General features: G+C 42.5%; 1 protein-coding gene across 4 annotated transcripts; it reads right to left on the bottom strand.

The window, feature by feature from the left end:
• Positions 1-402: 402 nt before the first annotated feature.
• On the bottom strand, positions 403-17,791 carry mmp17b (matrix metallopeptidase 17b). Of its 4 annotated transcripts, none has more exons than XM_053631809.1 (12): positions 14,451-15,564; positions 12,664-12,796; positions 12,396-12,549; positions 12,026-12,134; positions 11,686-11,863; positions 11,421-11,597; positions 8,859-8,985; positions 8,587-8,660; positions 7,294-7,443; positions 6,731-6,952; positions 854-1,003; positions 403-512 (listed from the first exon to the last, which is right to left on the bottom strand). In XM_053631809.1, the coding sequence occupies exons 1-12, from the start codon at positions 14,598-14,600 to the stop codon at positions 448-450; spliced, it is 1,689 nt and encodes a 562-aa protein (XP_053487784.1). In that variant the 5' UTR covers positions 14,601-15,564; the 3' UTR covers positions 403-447. The 4 variants fall into 4 exon arrangements, with proteins under 4 accessions (XP_053487784.1, XP_053487782.1, XP_053487781.1 ...); XM_053631807.1 differs by lacking the exons at positions 403-512; positions 854-1,003 and adding exons at positions 4,277-5,543; positions 17,622-17,791 and having other exon boundaries at positions 14,451-14,742; XM_053631806.1 differs by lacking the exons at positions 403-512; positions 854-1,003 and adding an exon at positions 4,277-5,543 and having other exon boundaries at positions 14,451-14,742; positions 14,878-15,564.
• Between the last annotated feature and the right edge of the window lie 2,306 nt (positions 17,792-20,097).

Below are 20,097 nucleotides of genomic sequence, written 5' to 3'. Positions count from 1 at the left end.
TGTGTGTGTGTGTGTGTGAGAGAGAGAGGTTTGATTGTGTGTGTGTGAGAGAGAGGTTTGATTGTGTGTGTGTGAGAGAGGTTTGATTGTGTGTGTGAGAGAGAGGTTTGATTGTGTGTGTGTGTGTGAGAGAGGTTTGATTGTGTGTGTGAGAGAGAGGTTTGATTGTGTGTGTGTGAGAGAGGTTTGATTGTATGTGAGAGAGGTTTGATTGTTGTGTGTGAGAGAGAGGTTTGATTGTGTGTGTGTGAGAGAGAGGTCTGATTCTGTGTGAGAAACGTCATTGCTCCTCACCATTGTTCTCTGTAATAATTCCATTCACTCCTCCTTCAATGAGCTCGGTCCACACTTGACCGCCCTCTCCTCGCTCTACTCCCGACCCCCACACCACTCCTTTATCAGGGTCCCAGTGCACACCGTGTTTCTCTCCATCCAGGTCTGCGGGATTCAGAGCAAACAGCGGCTGAAACCATTCTGCAGAGACAGATCCTTAAACAGCCAGAACTGAGAACCTGTAAACACACCATGGCACTGGATCAATCAATAGAACCGTTAAAGACTTTACATTTGGTTTACCAATAAGCAATGTCCTATATAATCTCTTTATCACTATAGTAATTAGTCAATGAATCTCAATTATTACGAATAAATTAATAATCATTCCAGACCGTTTGAACTGTACGTGTTTGTGTGAATTAATAAGAGATGTAGTATATGTGGCACTCATGAATTTTTTTTAACTCCTTTATTTCACCCAGGTTAAAAAGTTATCTTTCATTCTTGTACTCTTGTAGTCAGATGTGATGTAAGATGCCATGTCACATGGAGCATGAGGACGCTTAGAGAGACTAACCACTGATGAAGATGATGGCGTGATCCTCTTGCCTCTCCAGTACGGCCCTCAGCGGGGGCAGAGATGTGGGCAGAGCAGCCCAGAGTTTGCGCACGGACACGGCTCTCCGAGAAACCAGGCCTCCTCTGTTCACCCTCCACATACTCGGACCTGAGAACAGATTCCAGTTATAATGATAATGAGTCTTTATCGGTCACATATACAGTAGAACATAGTGAAATTCTTTTCTTTGCATACCCCAGCCTGTCAGGAAGCTGGGGTCAGAGTGCAGGGTCGGACATGATACAGCACCCCTGGAGCAGAGAGGGTTAAGGGCCTTGCTCAAGGGCCCAACAGTGGCAGCTTAGCAGTGCTGGGGCTTGAACCTCCTGACCTTCTGATCAGTAACCCAGAACCTTAAATGCTAAGCCACCACAAGTGACACACCATCACAAGATAACCTTCTCAATCAAACCTTAAGAAATGCGATCTAAAAATAATTGAATGGAATAGAAATACAGCATTTTTGTGTACAGAGCATTGAATGATCAGGTGTGTATATTTACAGACCAAAAAAAAAAAAGAAAAGAAATTTGTCATCAGGTACACGTTTTGATTGATTAATGAATGACTTTTTATCCATTTAGTGTTACATTTAATGTTTTGGATCATCTAGGAAACAAGTTATTTTCTGTTTTTTTTTTTTTTTTTTTTTGCCTATGAACCTATAAACGTATATAGCATAACTGTTACGTAACGTAGACTGGAGGCGGATGCAGGTGCAGGTCAAAGTCTTTATTAACAGTAGACAAACACAGGAAACACTGTCTTCACCAGGAAAACAAGAAACTGGTATCGTGGCTTGAAACTAGAGCAGGGCATGGAACCAGACCGCTTAACATGCTAACGCATTCACTGTTGTAATCAAACATAAACGGGAACCGCATCAGACGTTTGGTACAAACTATCCCAACTATAATACTGCGCGAAGTGCGCAGTCACATGAGGGGTTTAAATAGCAAACATACTCAAACCAAAACATGGACACCTGGGGCAAATCAGAGACATGATCAAACTTAATTCAATGTCCAAGCGGGAAGCGAACGAAAACAAAAGAGTCACGTGACCAGTCAGAAGCCGTGCCGCAGTGCCATCTGCTGGCCGTGGCGTAACAGAACCCCCCTCCAAAGGGGGTCCCGGGCCCCTGTGCAAGTTGTCTCTCGCTGCCACGGAAAGCGAGGCAGCCTCAGTTGGGCAGCAGAGGGGCGGAGCAACCCCCCCACCGGGGTTGAAAGTCGGAGCACCGCCCCTGGCGGCACTGGAAGTGGAACGCAGGGCACCGCTCCCTGTGGCTGTGGAACGCAGGGCGCCACCCCCGGCGGCTCTGGAACTCAGGGGGCCGCCTCTGGCAGCACTGGAATTGAAACGCTGGGCGGCGTCCCCAGCGGGACTGGAGGGCTGGGCGGCCTCCTCGGCCGGGCAGGGCAGCGGGACGGCCTCCTCGGCCGGGCTGGACAGCAGGACGGCCTCCTCGGCCGGGCAGGGCAGCGGGACGGCCTCCTCAGCCACCTCAAGCTGTCGATCTGAGGTCGCCATGTTGACCTCAGGTGGGAGCTCCACAGCTGAGGCCTCCCCGTAGGCCTCAGGCTGGAGCTCTGCTGTCCTCATTGCCCCCCCCAACAAATTTCTGGGCCAGCCTTCACCTCTGGACTGCGCAGCATGGTGCAATTCCCCTGCAGTGGGAAGCCCCAGATGCTCAGGTCACTTTGCTGGCTGCGTTGCACGGCGTCGCTCTTCGGCGGCGGGGACGGGGTAAATGGCACGAGGGACGATGCTGCGCGCAGCTCGGCTTTGCACTGAGCAATTTCCTCTTCAAGCTGTTTGCTCATCTCCAGGGATGAACGGTAAAACGCCCAAATCCTGGCCTCTTCGGCGGCGCTCATGGCTACCTGCTGCTTCCGCATTTTGGGCGCAGTATTCTGTTACATAACGTAGACTGGAGGCGGATGCAGGTGCAGGTCAAAGTCTTTATTAACAGTAGACAAACACAGGAAACGCGGTCTTCACCAGGAAAACAAGAAACTGGTATCGTAGCTTGAAACTAGAGCAGGGCATGGAACCAGACCGCTTAACATGCTAACGCATTCACTGTCGTAATCAAACATAAACGGGAACCGCATCAGACGTTTGGTACAAACTATCCCAACTATAATACTGCGCGAAGTGTGCAGTCACATGAGGGGTTTAAATGGATGGATTACTTGTTGGATGGATGTAGGGATGAGTGGATGGATGGATTACTTGTTGGATGGATGGAGGGATGGGTGGATGGATGGATGGATTACTTGTTGGATGGATGGATGGATTACTTGTTGGATGGATGTAGGGATGGGTGGATGGATGGATTACTTGTTGGATGGATGGAGGGATGGGTGGATGGATGGATGGATTACTTGTTGGATGGATGGATGGATTACTTGTTGGACGGATGGATGGATTACTTGTTGGATGGATGGAGGGATGGGTGGATGGATGGATTACTTGTTGGATGGATGGAGGGATGGGTGGATGGATGGATGGATCACTTGTTGGATGGATAGATGGATGAATGGATGGATTTGTTGGATGGATGGAGGGATGGGTGGATGGATGGATTACTTGTTGGATGGATAGATGGATGGATGGATTACTTATTGGATGGATGAATGGATGGATTTGTTGGATGGATGGAGGGATGGATGGATTACTTTTTGGATGGATGGAGGGATGGGTGGATGGATGGATTACTTGTTGGATGGATGGATTACTAGTCGAAAATAGATCTCCATGGAACATTCACGGCAGAATTTCAGTGAAAGTTTAGGTTCCTTAGGAATTGAAGGTTTAGGTTTCCTCAAAAAAACAAAAGACAAAAAAAAAAAAACACAAGTTAAATGTTTTAAATGTTACTGATATATGCACGTTAAAGCCAAATATTACACTTACTGAGCTGTAGTTGCCATGCAGCACCAGAGGCTTTGTGATTTTCTCACAGGGTATATCAGGGTTGAAAATAGACTGGACAGTCAGAAGAGCCAGAGCGAAACTGTTTATCAGGGGAGCCATGCCAGGTCCTTGTCCTGAATGACAAACAGGACTCTTGCAGGACCTTTATACTCCTGTCTGTTTGTGCTAGTGATGCAACACATCTGTGTTGACACTCTTTCCAATGTGTAAAAAACAATTGCAAGAAATCTGTACAGACCCTGAACTGCGTAAAAAAACCCCCAACTAGTCTGAGGACAGTTTTAATGTGTTTTTAGTCCCCTATTAGCTTAGGAACCTTTATTTTTGCAGAATATGATTTCAAAACGTCTCCTCATTTCAAATCTCTGCATTTAAATTTTTTTTTATATTATATTAGATATATAGTATATTATAGACATAGACAAACACTAATCTCAGGGTCTTGTTTTATTGGAATTTTTTTGATTATTATTACTATTACAGATTGATTGAAACCCTATGCAACCATGGAGTTGTATTTTTATTTAATTTTTTTTTTAAAGTACTGGATATTTAGCATCATTTCAGAAATGAAGTCAGGTGGAGAGATTATCATGGTATTAAGAATAAAACTGTAGGGTTGGAATAAAGATGTATAAAGAGACATGTACGAGCTTAGGGTAAATAAATGTTCTAGCAATGATTCCTATTGCTGATGGACACAAAGTGTGTTTAAGTCATTAATCATTATTAGGTGTGGCAGGGATGGGAGTTTAGTACAGGTTACATCAGAGGTCAAATGTCGAGTGTCATCCAGCGAGATACGACACAATAAATACGAATGCCATACAGCAATCGTTCCCTTTTTTCATCTCGTCTGTGCTCTGGGGAATATAATGCTATACAGTAATATCAATGTAATGATACGGGTCAAGAGCTTCAGTTAATGTTTACATGAGACATGAGAATAGAATGGGGGGAACATCGTAATGTCAGTGGTTTTGTTTGATAGTGTCGAATGGGGCTGGTTAGAGTATTTCAGAAACTGCAAATGACCTGGAACATTCTACAGTGTTTAAACAGAATGCCATGACAGAAGAACAAACAAAAAACAGCCAGGAAGTAACACCTTGTTGATGAGAGAGGGCAGAGGAGAATGTCCAGAATGGTTTGACTTGACAGGAAGGCTACGGTAACTCAAATAACCACTCATTGCAACCGTGGTGAGCAGAAAAGCATCACAGAATGCAAAACATGCCGAACAGTGGGCTACAGAGGGCACAGACTCGCTTGAACAGTTGAAGAAACCAGAAAAAAATAACAGCTAAAAATATCTAACGACGAACAGGATGTGAGCGTGTCGTAAAAAGGGACACAGATGACTGATAAGTCAGAGTGTGTAAGAGCAGGATGATCATCAGGAAATGCAGACTTGTGTTAGGTGGTGATGCGCTGTTGGAGCAGGGACATTCCCCATGATTCTCTGTATGTCTCATTGTAGTTTTGGACCTGCGCCTGATCTGCTCCAATGCGCCTTCCTCTTTTCTCTCTTGAAGCTCCTGCTGACCAACAATGGATGTCAGAGAGATATCTCCAGGGTGATGAGGGGAAGGGTCGGGGCACTTCAACCAATCTGAGGCCACAGGTCGGGGAAATCCCTCCTCAGGGGAGGAGCCTGGGTGGGCAAATTTCCAATAGTGAGAGCCTTTGAAGAGGAAGAGAGAACCTGATAGACAAAGAGGACAGAGAAAGGAAAAGGTTTCATAAACACATGGGAGGTTTGATTGTGTGTGTGTGAGAGGTTTGCGCTGGTATGTGAGAGGTTTGATTGTGTGACAGAGAGGTTTGATTGTGTGTGAGAGAGGTTTGATTGTGTGTGTGAGAGAGAGGTTTGATTGTGTGTGAGAGAGAGGAATGATTGTGTATGAGTGAGAGAGAGGTTTGATTGTGTGTGAGAGAGAGGTTTGACTGTGTGTGTGTGAGAGAGAGAGGTTTGATTGTGTGTGTGTGAGAGAGAGGTGTTTGATTGTGTGTGTGTGAGAGAGGTGTTTGATTGTGTGTGTGTGAGAGAGGTTTGATTGTGTGTGTGAGAGAGAGGTTTGATTGTGTGTGTGAGAGAGAGGTTTGATTGTGTGTGTGTGTGAGAGAGAGGTTTGATTGTGTGTGTGAGAGAGAGGTTTGATTGTGTGTGTGTGAGAGAGGTTTGATTGTGTGTGTGAGAGAGAGGTTTGATTGTGTGTGTGAGAGAGAGGTTTGATTGTGTGTGTGTGAGAGAGAGGTTTGATTGTGTGTGTGTGTGTGTGAGAGAGGTTTGATCGTGTGTGTGTGTGTGTGAGAGAGGTTTGATCGTGTGTGTGTGTGTGTGAGAGAGAGGTTTGATTGTGTGTGTGTGAGAGAGAGGTTTGATTGTGTGTGTGTGAGAGAGGTTTGATTGTGTGTGTGTGTGTGAGAGAGGTTTGATTGTGTGTGTGTGTGTGAGAGAGGTTTGATTGTGTGTGTGTGTGTGTGTGTGTGAGAGAGAGGTTTGATTGTGTGTGTGTGAGAGAGAGGTTTGATTGTGTGTGTGTGAGAGAGGTTTTGATTGTGTGTGTGAGAGAGAGGTTTGATTGTGTGTGTGTGTGAGAGAGGTTTGATTGTGTGTGTGAGAGAGAGGTTTGATTGTGTGTGTGTGTGAGAGAGGTTTGATTGTATGTGAGAGAGGTTTGATTGTGTGTGTGTGAGAGAGGTTTGATTGTGTGTGTGTGTGTGTGTGAGAGGTTTGATTGTGTGTGTGTGAGAGAGAGGTTTGATTGTGTGTGTGTGAGAGAGGTTTGATTGTATGTGAGAGAGGTTTGATTGTGTGTGTGAGAGAGAGGTTTGATTGTGTGTGAGAGAGAGGTCTGATTCTGTGTGAGAGATGTCATTGCTCCTCACCATTGTTCTCTGTAATAATTCCATTCACTCCTCCTTCAATGAGCTCGGTCCACACCTGACCGCTCTCTCCTCGCTCTACTCCCGACCCCCACACCACTCCTTTATCAGGGTCCCAGTGCACACCGTGTTTCTCTCCATCCGGGTCTGCGGGATTCAGAGCAAACAGCGGCTGCGGGAAACCATTCTGCAGAGACAGATCCTTAAACAGCCAGAACTGAGAACCTGTAAACACACCATGGCACTGGATCAATAAATAGAACCGTTAAAGACTTTACATTTGGTTTACCAATAAGCAATGTCCTATATAATCTCTTTATCACTATAGTAATTAGTCAATGAATCTCAATTATTATGAATAAATTAATAATCATTCCAGACCGTTTGAACTGTACGTGTTTGTGTGAATTAATAAGAGATGTAGTATATGTGGCACTCATGAATTTTTTTTAACTCCTTTATTTCACCCAGGTTAAAAAGTTATCTTTCATTCTTGTACTCTTGTAGTCAGATGTGATGTAAGATGCCATGTCACATGGAGCATGAGGACGCTTAGAGAGACTAACCACTGATGAAGATGATGGCGTGATCCTCTTGCCTCTCCAGTACGGCCCTCAGCGGGGGCAGAGATGTGGGCAGAGCAGCCCAGAGTTTGCGCACGGACACGGCTCTCCGAGAAACCAGGCCTCCTCTGTTCACCCTCCACATACTCGGACCTGAGAACAGATTCCAGTTATAATGATAATGAGTCTTTATCGGTCACATATACAGTAGAACATAGTGAAATTCTTTTCTTTGCATACCCCAGCCTGTCAGGAAGCTGGGGTCAGAGTGCAGGGTCGGACATGATACAGCACCCCTGGAGCAGAGAGGGTTAAGGGCCTTGCTCAAGGGCCCAACAGTGGCAGCTTAGCAGTGCTGGGGCTTGAACCTCCTGACCTTCTGATCAGTAACCCAGAACCTTAAATGCTAAGCCACCACTGCCCCCCCTCCCCCCCATATTTATTCATTTATAATGCCTAATGCTACTTGATAATCTGAAAAGTGACACCATCACAAGATAACCTTCTCAATCAAACCTTAAGAAATGCGATCTAAAAATAATTGAATGGAATAGAAATACAGCATTTTTGTGTACAGAACATTGAATGATCAGGTGTGTATATTTACAGACCAAAAAAAAAAAAAAAAAAAGAAATTTGTCATCAGGTACACGTTTTGACTGATTAATGAATGACTTTTTATCCATTTAGTGTTACATTTAATGTTTTGGATCATCTGGGAAACAAGTTATTTTCTGTTTTTTTTGTTTTGTTTTTTTGCCTATAAACCTATAAACCTATAAAGCATAACTTCCTTTGTCTTACTAAATGTTACAAAGAACTGACACTGGAGAATCCTTCCATAAATCTTCAAATAAAACGTCCCTTAAGGGGAATTCCTGAGCTGTTACTATAGAAATGATGATGTTTCAAAATGAAGGGATTAATATAAACCTGTGATTTTCTGTGATAGTAAATTAATCAACGCCCTCTCACTTGTCGTATCACACTTCACAGGTACAGACATGGGATATCGATTGTGTCACATTTCCCAGCTTCCGGTTGCTACACACTGTTTTGTGTATCAAATCAGTACAGTGGTCATTAATACTGAGACTGATGAAGAAGAATGATCTTCTCCCTCAGGTTGGACAAAATCTGACCCACATGATTAACATACAGCATGTGAAACATTAAAAAAAACAACAACAACAACAACAAAAAAAACACATTAAACCTGCTTTTGTGAAGAGATGAAGTGAATTTCTTTTATCTTTCTAACAGCCTCAGTTCTTTTATCAGATCCTGGACGTTTACCTTTGAAGAAAAACGTCTCCCCTCTGATTTTAGCGACCACATCGAAACTGGTGTTGCAGCGATCCACAGAAGGACTGAATTTACAGAGAAGAGGAGCAAAACACACCATAGTTTTTAGAATGTTTCTCATTCTCAATGTAGCCATGCAATTGTGTGTGAATTTTCAATAAACCAATAAACAAAAGCTGACATGATCTATAACAGCATGATCTATAACAGATACTTTTATATAACAAAGGCTTCCATTCACCCTGCATGGATGCTCAACATACCTGTCCAGGTGACTGTGTGTGTGTCGGTGCATGTGTGTGAGTCTGTCTGTGCCTCTGCGTGGATGTTTCAGTTCAGCTTCTGCCTCTAGAGGATGACTTCCTGTCTGTAGATTGTCAGCTCTCGTCCCTAAACAAATGACATGATTTCTAGACTCAGCAAATGAGAAATGTGTAGATTTTAATGAACATATCAGCATAGTTAGGGCATCATATACAGTATATCAGGAGAAGAGCAGATGGAGGGAGGGATGGATGGACGGATTACTTGTTGGACAGATGGATGGATTACTTGTTGGATGGATAGAGGGATGGATGGATGGATGGATTACTTGTTGGATGGATGGAGGGATGGGTGGATGGATGGATTACTTGTTGGATGGATGGAGGGATGGGTGGATGGATGGATTACTTGTTGGATGGATGGAGGGATGGGTGGATGGATGGATTACTTGTTGGATGGATGGATCAATTGTTGGATGGATGGATGGATGGATGGATTACTTATTGGATGGATGAATGGATGGATTTGTTGGATGGATGGAGGGATGGATGGATGGATTACTTGTTGGATGGATGGATGGATGGATGGATTACTTGTTGGATGGATGGATTACTTGTTGGATGGATGGATGGATGGATGGATTACTTGTTGGGTGGATGGATAGATGGATGGATTATTTGTTGGATGGATGGATGGGTGGATGGATGGATTACTTGTTGGATGGATGGATTACTTGTTGGATTGATGGATGGAGGGATGGATTACTTGTTGGCTGGATGGAGGGATGGATGGATGGATCACTTGTTGGATGGATAGATGGATGAATGGATGGATTTGTTGGATGGATGGAGGGATGGATGGATGGATTACTTGTTGGATGGATGGAGGGATGGGTGGATGGATGGATTACTTGTTGGATGGTGTTGTCTCTAATTTTCCAAAAAGTTCAACACAGCTAAGTTATATCATCAAGTATTTACATCAGTTTGAGGATGACAGAAAACACAGAGAGCCGTGAGTAGGAAAAGCAAGGGTTTATTGCTGCTCACCACACAAGATCCGCACATTGGGATGTCCCATAGCGATCTGAAAGTCCCTTGAAACGCGGCTCCCTTTTTATACAGTTGAAATACCCCTGGTTTGCCCAAAATACCATTACATCTGATGTCTGGGTGATGTCCTGTCTGTTTGTTTTTTTTTAGATTCTTTGCAATCTGCTTATTTTTGCCTCAGACTTCTCGAGACCTGTTGAGTTTGCACTTTTAGGTGCTTTGTCTTTTAAAACCAACTTCTGCCTTTTATGGCATTTCTGAGCTGACTTTGAGTGAGGACATTTATCACCTGTGTACTTTTTCTCCTTTATCATGGGTAAGTGTATGCTTTTTCTGCATTGGCATTAGCATATGTACAGTATGATTTAGTAAAATGATCATTAGCCATTACTTTGTTATTCTGATTACTCTGGGTCTGTGTATTAGTGAGTTCATGCTCTTGAGTATGTGTGCTGTGTGTTGCGCTTCCTCTCTTTGGTCAGGCCCTTGGCCTTGCTATAATTAACTTTTAAGGGACATTGTCTACAAGGAAGAGAGCATAAATTCTCATTCTCCATATTTTATTGCCCTTGTGTTTTATTTCTATCAAAAATCTTATCCAACAATGGATGGATGGATTACTTGTTGGATGGATGGAGGGATGGATGGATGGATTACTTGTTGGATGGATGGAGGGATGGATTACTTGTTGGATGGAGGGATGGATGGATTACTTGTTGGATGGATGGAGGGATGGATGGATGGATTACTTGTTGGATGGAGGGATGGATGGATTACTTGTTGGATGGATGGAGGGATGGATGGATGGATTACTTGTTGGATGGATGGAGGGATGGATTACTTGTTGGATGGAGGGATGGATGGATTACTTGTTGGATGGATGGAGGGATGGATGAATGGATTGACTGATTGATGTATGGATGGACAAAACAAACAGGCAGAAAGAAAAATGACAGACAGATAGACAGACAGGCAGACAGACAGAGGAATGGATGGCTGTATGGATGGATGGATGAATGGATGGAATAATGAATGGATTGATTGATAAATTGATGGATGGAGGAATGAATGCATGTATAGATGAACTTACAAATGGATGGATGGGTGGATGGATAGATGAATGGATTGATTGGTTGATTGATGGATATATTGATGGGTGGATTGATTGATTGATTGATTAATTAGATTGGACTGGATGGATGGATTGGTTGATTGTTGGATGTATAGATGGGTGGATTGAATGATTGCTTGATGGATGAATGAATGCTTGTATAGATGAACTTACAAACCAATGGATGGATGGATAGATGGATGGATTTACAGTATAGGTGGGTGGATTGATTGATTGATTAGATTAGATTGGATGGATGGATAGATGGATGAATGGATTGATTGATGGTCTGGCAAACAGACAGCACAAAAAGACTGCAGTCATGCATTTCTCACTACACAGTGTTGTTCATCACTCACAATCCAGAACCGTTTTTGGTGTAGTCTGATGTAAGCTACCGTAGAGAGTGGTGATGTGCTCTCGGTCTGGAGATCCCAGGCTGAAGTGGAGCGGGTCTCCAAGGGGCCCTTGGTAATACGGCCTCATAACGGACCCCCGTGCTGAAGAGTGGGAGAGTCCGAGAGCATGGCCGAGTTCGTGCACCAGCACCGTGAACACATCCGTGCCTTCAGAGGCTGCCAGCACATAAAGCACACATTTTAGTTAAGAAATTGAACCAAGCACATAAGTGTGTGTGTGTGTCTGTGTGTGTGTGTGTGTCACCTGGCTGTCTGAATGCCCACTCCTCCTCTGCATCCAGATGAACTTCACCTGCTCTGTCCTGGTCAGAAGGAAAGAAGGCGTGGCCAACAGCTCCACCCACCCCATCAAAAGGGTATCCATCACCATGTGAACCATGTAAGAAGTCAATCAGGAGATCCGCCCCGTCTGGCCCTCCAACCTATCGAATTTCAGGCACAGTGTAATGGTCTGGGAGTTGCTAATGAGTTCGCTGTTGCTGAATAAACGGATCTGCAAATAATTCTTTATTATCACTCTGAAAGTTGCGTATATTAGGATTAGGGCAGGTTATACATGAAAATGTGCTGAGCTAACATCTGACCTCGTGAAACTCAAGAGCCGTTGGATCTGCCCACACTTTCAGAGCATAGAAGACCAGAGAACGAAACGTCTCATGGGACAGAGCTGAAGAGGTGGGGTACGTGCGCAATCTGAGAGCAAGAGAGTGAGAAGTATTTTTCTTTAGTGTTTTCAGTGTTTAATTATTATTGCACACTTAAACAATGAGGCAGTCAAAATACTCAACACACTACTGCCCCATAACACACACCTGGACTAAATAAAATCATTCCTAGCACCATTCCAGCACATATCATCCACCCCTAGTACTGAGAGTTTGGTACTCGAGTGTGAAAGCTGTTTTAGAACCAAGGTGACCTCCAGGAAACTGGTCTTTGTTTCTTCGGACAAACCTCCAGTTGATGTTTCTCTGAGCCCAGCTCGAGATGGCTCTCTTCACCCTCTGGACTTGAAGCTCAGTATCTGCGTCTGACTCAGGGTTCGGACCGCCTTCATCGTCAGGAAGTGAACAACGCGGTGTCTGCATCATTCTCAGAGTCTCCTCATCTGAATGAGGGAAAAAAACAAGACAGATGAGGAGGACAAGGAGGAGAAGTGATTGGTCAGAGCTGAGTGGTTGGAGAGTGAAGTGAAAGAGAAAGGTACAGTATGTGTTCCTACCCAATACTCCAGTGTCGTGTAATCCAGCAAACCTCTGCATAGCCTTCAGAGCGTGTGTGACTGCAGTCCAGGCTTGAAGCTGCCCCGTGGAGGGGTCAGGAGGAGGCAGGTAGCCATATTTCATTAGCCAATCCTGTTCAAGCACCAGGAGAAGCATCTGAGCATAAGCTTTTACAATAATTTGGACATTTACTTGGATGTTATTGGATTTTTCATAAAGGGTTCATAGATATATGGATGGATGGATGGATGGATGGATGGATTTGATTGATCCCAAAGTGGATATTTGAGTGCTACAGCATCAAAAGACAAAAATGTAACATTTAACGTATAACAATTAAATATTCTTTTTTTTCCCTCAAATGCTGCATATAATGTGAAATATTGGTGTATTTGCAGATCTTTTTTTTTCCTTTTTAAAAACTTAATGTATTAAAACATATTTAAACGATTTTAGAAAACCTGGGGTCCTTTCAGATCTTCAAAGAACTATAGCAACAGTTTTTTTTTTTTTTACTCACTAATTGAAACTGATTTTCCACTTTTAAAAATATTACAATTTTTTTTTCCGTAAATAATTCCTGCCACCCAGCGTTTGAATGTGGAATTGCACCATTTTGGATCTAAATTTTCCAAAGACGTACTGTCTTATTTCAGAAAATTTGAGAAGAAAAGAGGAAAATCCTCTGAGCAGGATCCTCTCAGTTGTAATATTGGGGTAATTGGGAAATCGTGTGATTTTTGTTGCCCTGAAATATTCCTTTGTGATGTGTTCATTGTATTAAACGGTTGTGCTGTATTTACTAGATATAGTTTCTTCTCACACGTTCTTCTTCATAACGCTCTTAGAACAGAAGGCTCTATCTACCACCCTGAAGTGTTCTTCGGGTTGTCAATAACCCTTAAAAGTTGTGGAATAAAAACACTTAGAGACACTTAGAGGGCTACTGTAGAGTGCACCCCTGAGGGCACATTTGAGGGAACTGTACTGTCGAGGCACCCTTGAGGGCACATTTTCATGCACATAAGAGCACCTCATTTCCTTGCATATAGGGGAGCCTAAAGGACAATGCATCACATATTCTCCACTGGAAGGGCACCCATTAGGGCACTTAACCTTTGTTTACTCGCACATAGGGGAACCCTATAGGGCACTGGATCACCTCTGGAATGGCACCCATTAGTACACTACATCATGTTTTCTCGCATGTAGCAGCACCTTAGAGGGCACTTCATGACATTTTCTCCAATGTACGTAAGGGCACCCTAGAGGGAACGTTATCAAATCTTACCAACCGTAGGAACGCTCTAGAGGGCACTTATGAACCACGGGGCCATTGGGGTGGGGGGTGGGGGGCAGTCACTCGAGTTCACCAATACTCTTAGTTAATTAGATTTCCAAAAAGCTTTTTACTCCTTACATTTTTGTTTAGACCTTCAAAATACTCATTACAAATCACAGCCTTTTGAGTTTCACTTGAATATATATTTGTTTAGGTTTAAAACTTTCCTGTTTTGGAGAGATGAACTGGTAATTATCCAAATGACCCCTGAGGAACCTTAGTTATGATGTGCTTTGGGATAGAAATATTTGCCGAAAGAGTGAAATGTAAATGAACAGCCAGGGAAACCCCTTTTTATATGCAAATAGCATAAAAATCATTTCTGTCCCAGATAATAATCTGACTAAAATCTGACTAAATGACTCACGATCATGTGACTTCACTAGATCTAATGGCTTTGTATGATTACACCAAAAAGACCTTCAACACAGAGAAGAGTCTCACCACTAGCCTCGCGCTCTCATCCACCGTGGGAATAACAGAAAGAGGCATTTCAGGTGTTACTGAGGCGATGGGCGGAGCCAGTGGGACAGAGTCCGCCCACTTGCATCCAAACAGGATGAGTGTAAGCACTATCCACTCTAGCACCTTCATACTGAGAAGTTGTAAAGCATTTAAGATGAACGATAAGCGCTGTCCTCAGCCAGGAGATAATGTTATGGTTTCCATCTTCAGTGGGTCTGTGGCCCTGGGGATGAGGAACGACACGGACGTCCGGACCTCCCACGACTGCAGACTAGAGAGTGGGTGATAAGGCAAAATATCACATGACCATACTTGACGACATCATGAGAAATGGAGAAACGCTCATACTTCTCAACAAGTCACAAATAATACAGCTTCACAGGATGAAAATGTTTAAAATACGCACAGCGGTAGTATCTTCGTGTCTCCTTCACACCTCGTCCTTTCACCATGTCCCCTTTCACTCCTTTCTGAGAGCTGCACTTCTACTTCATCTCCCTCATTCCTCATTCCTCATCCACCCGATCTCAGACTCTTTTCATCCACCCGCTCTCTCCCTTAATGAAATGACACCTAGTAATTTCATTAAAACCTCACGTCCTACAAGCCACTGAATAGCCCTTACACAATGCTCTAAATTAAATCCACCGTCTACTCCTCCCAGGCGTTCATCTCCTCGCCTCAATCATGCAAATCCACCCGTCTTCAATCCACTTACTCATCTTTACAAGCAGAACTTCCCGGCAGCATGAAAGACATTCCTATTTCCATGAGCGCCCTTTTTACCGGATCAGTCATGTGTACGTACTGTGTGAGTTGTTTTTGCTTTGACATAAACACGCACTTGTTATGATTCACGTATTATGATATAGTTAGGTCCAAAAACTCTGACACGACCGAGACGGAACATAATCTGGGTATACAACATTTCTGGGTATACTTCCTGTTTATATAAGTCAAATGAATGAACATATTGTGAAGTCTTGTCATTCCCTGTGTGTAAGTCCTGAGCCTTTGTTTAACGCTGACTGCCTTATTGTTTACCGGACCCTTGTCCGGCTTATCGGATTTCTCTTTCGTTGCTCGATTGTTTATATTGACTGCGTTTTTTTTTTTCTTTCTGAATCTTGAGCTTGATTTTAGCTCACTCTGTTTGCTGCAGCAAAACAACTTCGCCCTGTATCTGAGTCCTGTATGTTACAACATGTCCAAGGTTTCTGTCTATGGTTTTAATGATGATTCTATAGTGAAATTCAATCCAAACATTAAAAAAAAAAAAAAAAAAAAAAACATTTCAGCTTGTGTCACATCACATTTGTACAGTAGCTCACATCACAAAGCTTGGGTATAAACAGGAGAGGTTCAAGAAAAGACAGTAGCTTCATTTGCTATGAGTGAGCTTCTAGGAGCAGAACATCATTTTGGAGCACAATTTACATATAAATAGATAAGTTTCCCGTGTGTGTTTTGTTCCTGAATGAATGCGATGAAATGCGGATGGATAGTTTGGTAGCATTCGGTCCAGCTGTGGATTTGCATTTACATTTATTTATAGTGTGAGAAACTTTATGAGAGCTATTCGGCACACAAATGTCAAGATGTCGTCAAGTTTTGTTCTTGTATAAGTTTAAAAAAAAAAAAAAAATGTAACCACCACGGCCTGTAACCTTTATTTTCAAGTCGACTGAAGTTAAACAGGCACCAGGCGTCATAACCTAAAGCTAGGAAGCAGGTAAGAATCGAATCCTCGCTAACAGAAGCGGTGCTTAAAGTCTTGACGTTATAGTTATTAATGTCTTGAATCTGATTGGTCAGAAGGTGTTGATTAATTAACTGATAGTAGTTCTACCTGCAAGGCAAATCACAGGTTTTTTTTTTTTATCAATGCACACGCTCTAATACAATCTACAGTGTCGTATGGAGGACAGTCCACAATATCTAAGGCTGAACGATAAGTCCGCAGTGTCAGCGCTTTGGAAGAGTCGGAGATAAAGCTGTACGTTTTCCAACACGGGAAAGTCATCAAGATGGAGGATGATGTGCTTTCCAGTTTCTCAGTGACATGAAAAGCTGCGTTTCTTTCTTTCTTTTTTTTTTTTGTCTTGTTAATTTAAAAAAAAAAGAGGCTGGTGAGAGAACAATTATTTATAGCTGCTGTAAAGCTAGTGATAACAGGAACGAACTGGTTTCGCAGATGCTCCGAAAACATTAAAGGTAACTATCCATCCATCCATCCATCCATCCATCTTCTATACCGCTTTATCCTTTTCAGGGTCACGGGGAAACCTGTAGCCTATTCCAGGGAGCATCGGGCACGAGGCGGGGTACACCCTGGACAGGGTGCCAGTCCATCACAGGGCACAATCACATACATATTCACACACCCATTCATACACTACGGACACGTTGGACATGCCAATCAGCCTACCATGCCTGTCTTTGGACTGGGAGTACCCGGAGGAAACCCCCGCAGCACGGGGAGAACATGCAAACTCCGCACACACAGGGCCACAGTGAGAACCGAACTCCTGACCCTGGAGGTGTGAGGCAAACGTGCTAACCACTAACCCACTGTGCGCCCTTAAAGTTAACTATAAATGACCAAAAAGTACAATATTTTCTTTAATGGATCAAGAAAAAGTTGAATCGCTGGTGAAATGCTGGGGTATAAGAGGAGTAAAACACGTGATGTGCTGTTATAGGAAAATCATCAACACTGAGTTGGTGTGATGTGGCCTGAACACATGAATAATATCATGTGTCTTGAAGTGTTTATTTCCATACTGTTCCTTAGCGAAGATATAATAAACATGAGGAAAACTTGACTAGTTGCAAAATGATGACGTTAAGTTTTATCAAATGCCATTTAGTCCATTTACAATAATAATAATAAAATATATATATATATATCAAGCCTTTCCAGCAGCCCCTGGCCTTAAACTATGATACAGTACATACCGGGTTATAAAATACACAAATAACAATAATAACATCATCACACAGTACAATACTTAATAAATCCAGTACACATGTTTGTATCTGACATTTCTTCTCTTCCTTTTTCAAGTTTAAAAAGTTTAAAAGAAGGAAAATCAAGGAAAATAAGTATGGATGATGAAACATACACGGAGAAAACAAGTGAGCCCTTACCTTCTGTCTGTCCTTAGAACTCTGTGTCTTTTCCAGTGAATTCGCCCACTCTGTCCTCCACTCCCTCCTTCTCAGTCTCTCTGAACAGATGTGTCCCTCTCATCTCCTGAGCTCTCCCCCTCCTCTCTCACGACCGCCCTGCTAACACAATAGTCCCTTAAACACCCCCCGAAAACCAGGCTCCCCCACCCCAGCAGAACACACTGGGCAGCTGTGTGTGTGTGTGTGTGTGTGTTATCTGACAGTACTTTTTTTTGACCGAAATCCTCTTAACAAAAGGATTAAAAACATCGCAGATAAAGATTTAACCGAATCTGCTGCATTACACTTTGAACTCCCTTCTCACTGAAACACACACTACTGTAGATGCCTAACCATCGAGCTCTGCTTCTTTATTTTAACTGTAAATGAAATGCCACTTGACAACAAGTGATTGAACGCTGGGGTCAGAACGCAGAGGGATTTAGAGATAAGTACATTTACGCATGTCGGAGTCTTACATGCTCTCTTGGACTATGGTTTAGGATTAGAACAGAGAAATAGGGATTCCAGATGTGCTGTCAATCTCTTCGGCCGAGCAGGAGCGTGTGAGTCCGAAGGGAAGGACTTGATCAGAAAAGCACAGTAAAGACAGCCGAGCAGGATGGTTTCTGTTTTACAAGGCAGCTTTATTTTTCTAAACATCTGCACTATGATCTCAGGAATATTGATGAGTTGATGTAACAGTAATGACTTTCAGTGATCCAGTTATATGTGTTTTATTTGATTTTTTTTTTAATTAGTAACACCATTGACATTAACATCGCTTAATAAAGAACGAAAAGAAAAGAAACAGCTGTCGTAGTTTCATTTAAACGCCAATAAATGTAAGGTTTTAAATGAATGACATTATAGGAGAATAAAATGCGGCTGTTTGAAATGAGTAACGCCATCGACACAGTAAGATTAAAAATTTTAAAAATGTAAAAATGATTTCTTTGAGCATTGAAAGTGATTCAAAAAACCTTTTTTTTTTTTAGATTAAAGAGATCCTTCTAATTGGATAACACAACTGAGTTTATTATTATTATTATTATTATTATTATTATTATTATTATTATTATTATTATTATTATTTTAAAAAAATTATTTACTTTTAACTGGAAATATCTAAACTTCCTGGGTACAAGACATGTTTAATGTTTTATTTTTTATTTGTTATTCTTTGCATATTTATTAAAACGCTGTGAAATTGGTGGCATTTATTATCAGTGTAATTATTTTAACTGAACATATTATACGTCATTTATTTAGTACTCAAAGTATTGCGGCATTTAGCCACCGCAATTGTAAAACCCCCCCATCTGGAAAAGAGGCAAGAGGCCACATTATTGTCCTTGCTGTCCTGGTGACAAGGCTGACCCAGGTCAAAGGTCAGCGCCGGCTCGAGGGGCAAAAGGGTAGTGCATACTGTATTTTAAGCCGGTTTGAAAAAGCAGGATGTGTGTGTCTGTGTGTGTGAATAGGCGTATGTGTTAGAGACAGAATGATCGAAAAGCCACAAAGAACCATGTGAACCATGTGGTCTCCCTAACAACTCGGCCCGCTGTTGGAGGAACTCTGCAGTCATATAGACGGCCATTGTGAACGTCACATGAAGGCTCACGGGCAGCATGTGTAGGATCCGACAAGAGTGAGTGAATATGTAACCGTTCCTGATGTGTAATGATGACTGCAAAACCAAGTATGATGCACTGCTTAGATGGAATATGAAGATGCAGATGGATGAAGGGAACGTTCTGGAGATAGAGGTCATGGTTGCGTTCACCCGAGTGTATAAGACGATGTTGTATGAATGGCCCTCTTTTATGGACTCCGGATGCTGAAATTTCCTTATAGCTCTGGGTTCACGGCTTATGACACAACATTGACAATTATTTGATGCTCTGTGGTCAACGCTAATTGTAACTACAGTGTCTTTGTTGCTCATTTTTATTACAGAATGACCAACATATCCATAGGAAAAGTTGATTTTCCCAGTGGTTTGGTCTTGTTTCCATATACGACTTAACCCCTTACGTATAAGAAGCTCCCAGTTGTACTCAGGTGTACTTCAAACTGTAACAACTAATAATTCACACAGACTTGTATGCTGGATCCTCTACATAATCTACATAATCCGATTTGAAAAATCTGTCGTTATTTAACAAAAAACAAAACAAAACATATAGTCATGGATACGGAGGAGACGTTATTGAAGGAGTCTCCAGTGTCACCGCTTTGTAACAGTCGGGAAGGTTTCCGCCGTGGGAAAATTTTCAAGACAGAGAACTTTACAATTCCCAGATTGTCGGTAACTAAACGGTTACAGCTATAACTTGTTAATGGAGAATGTTTCCACCTGAAGAAGAACGAACAGAAACATACTGAGTCCAGAAGCTCGATCGAAAAGGTGTTTACGTTCCATAGGAAAGAAAACGAGATTATACTATCAGTG

Source organism: Ictalurus furcatus, chromosome 8, assembly GCF_023375685.1.
Source record: "Ictalurus furcatus strain D&B chromosome 8, Billie_1.0, whole genome shotgun sequence".
Classification (NCBI taxonomy): Eukaryota; Metazoa; Chordata; class Actinopteri; order Siluriformes; family Ictaluridae; genus Ictalurus; species Ictalurus furcatus.
This window is presented reverse-complemented; position numbering and strand designations above follow the sequence as displayed.

Coding starts and splice junctions, on each gene's coding strand:
- mmp17b (XM_053631807.1), bottom strand. CDS start 14,600: ATGAAGGTGCTAGAGTGGATAGTGCTTACACTCATCCTGTTTGGATGC. Junction 12,797..14,450: donor ATGAGAGCGCGAGGCTAGTG/GTGAGACTCTTC, acceptor GTGCTTGAACAG/GATTGGCTAATGAAATATGG. Junction 6,953..7,293: donor CGCCATCATCTTCATCAGTG/GTTAGTCTCTCT, acceptor GTGTGTTTACAG/GTTCTCAGTTCTGGCTGTTT.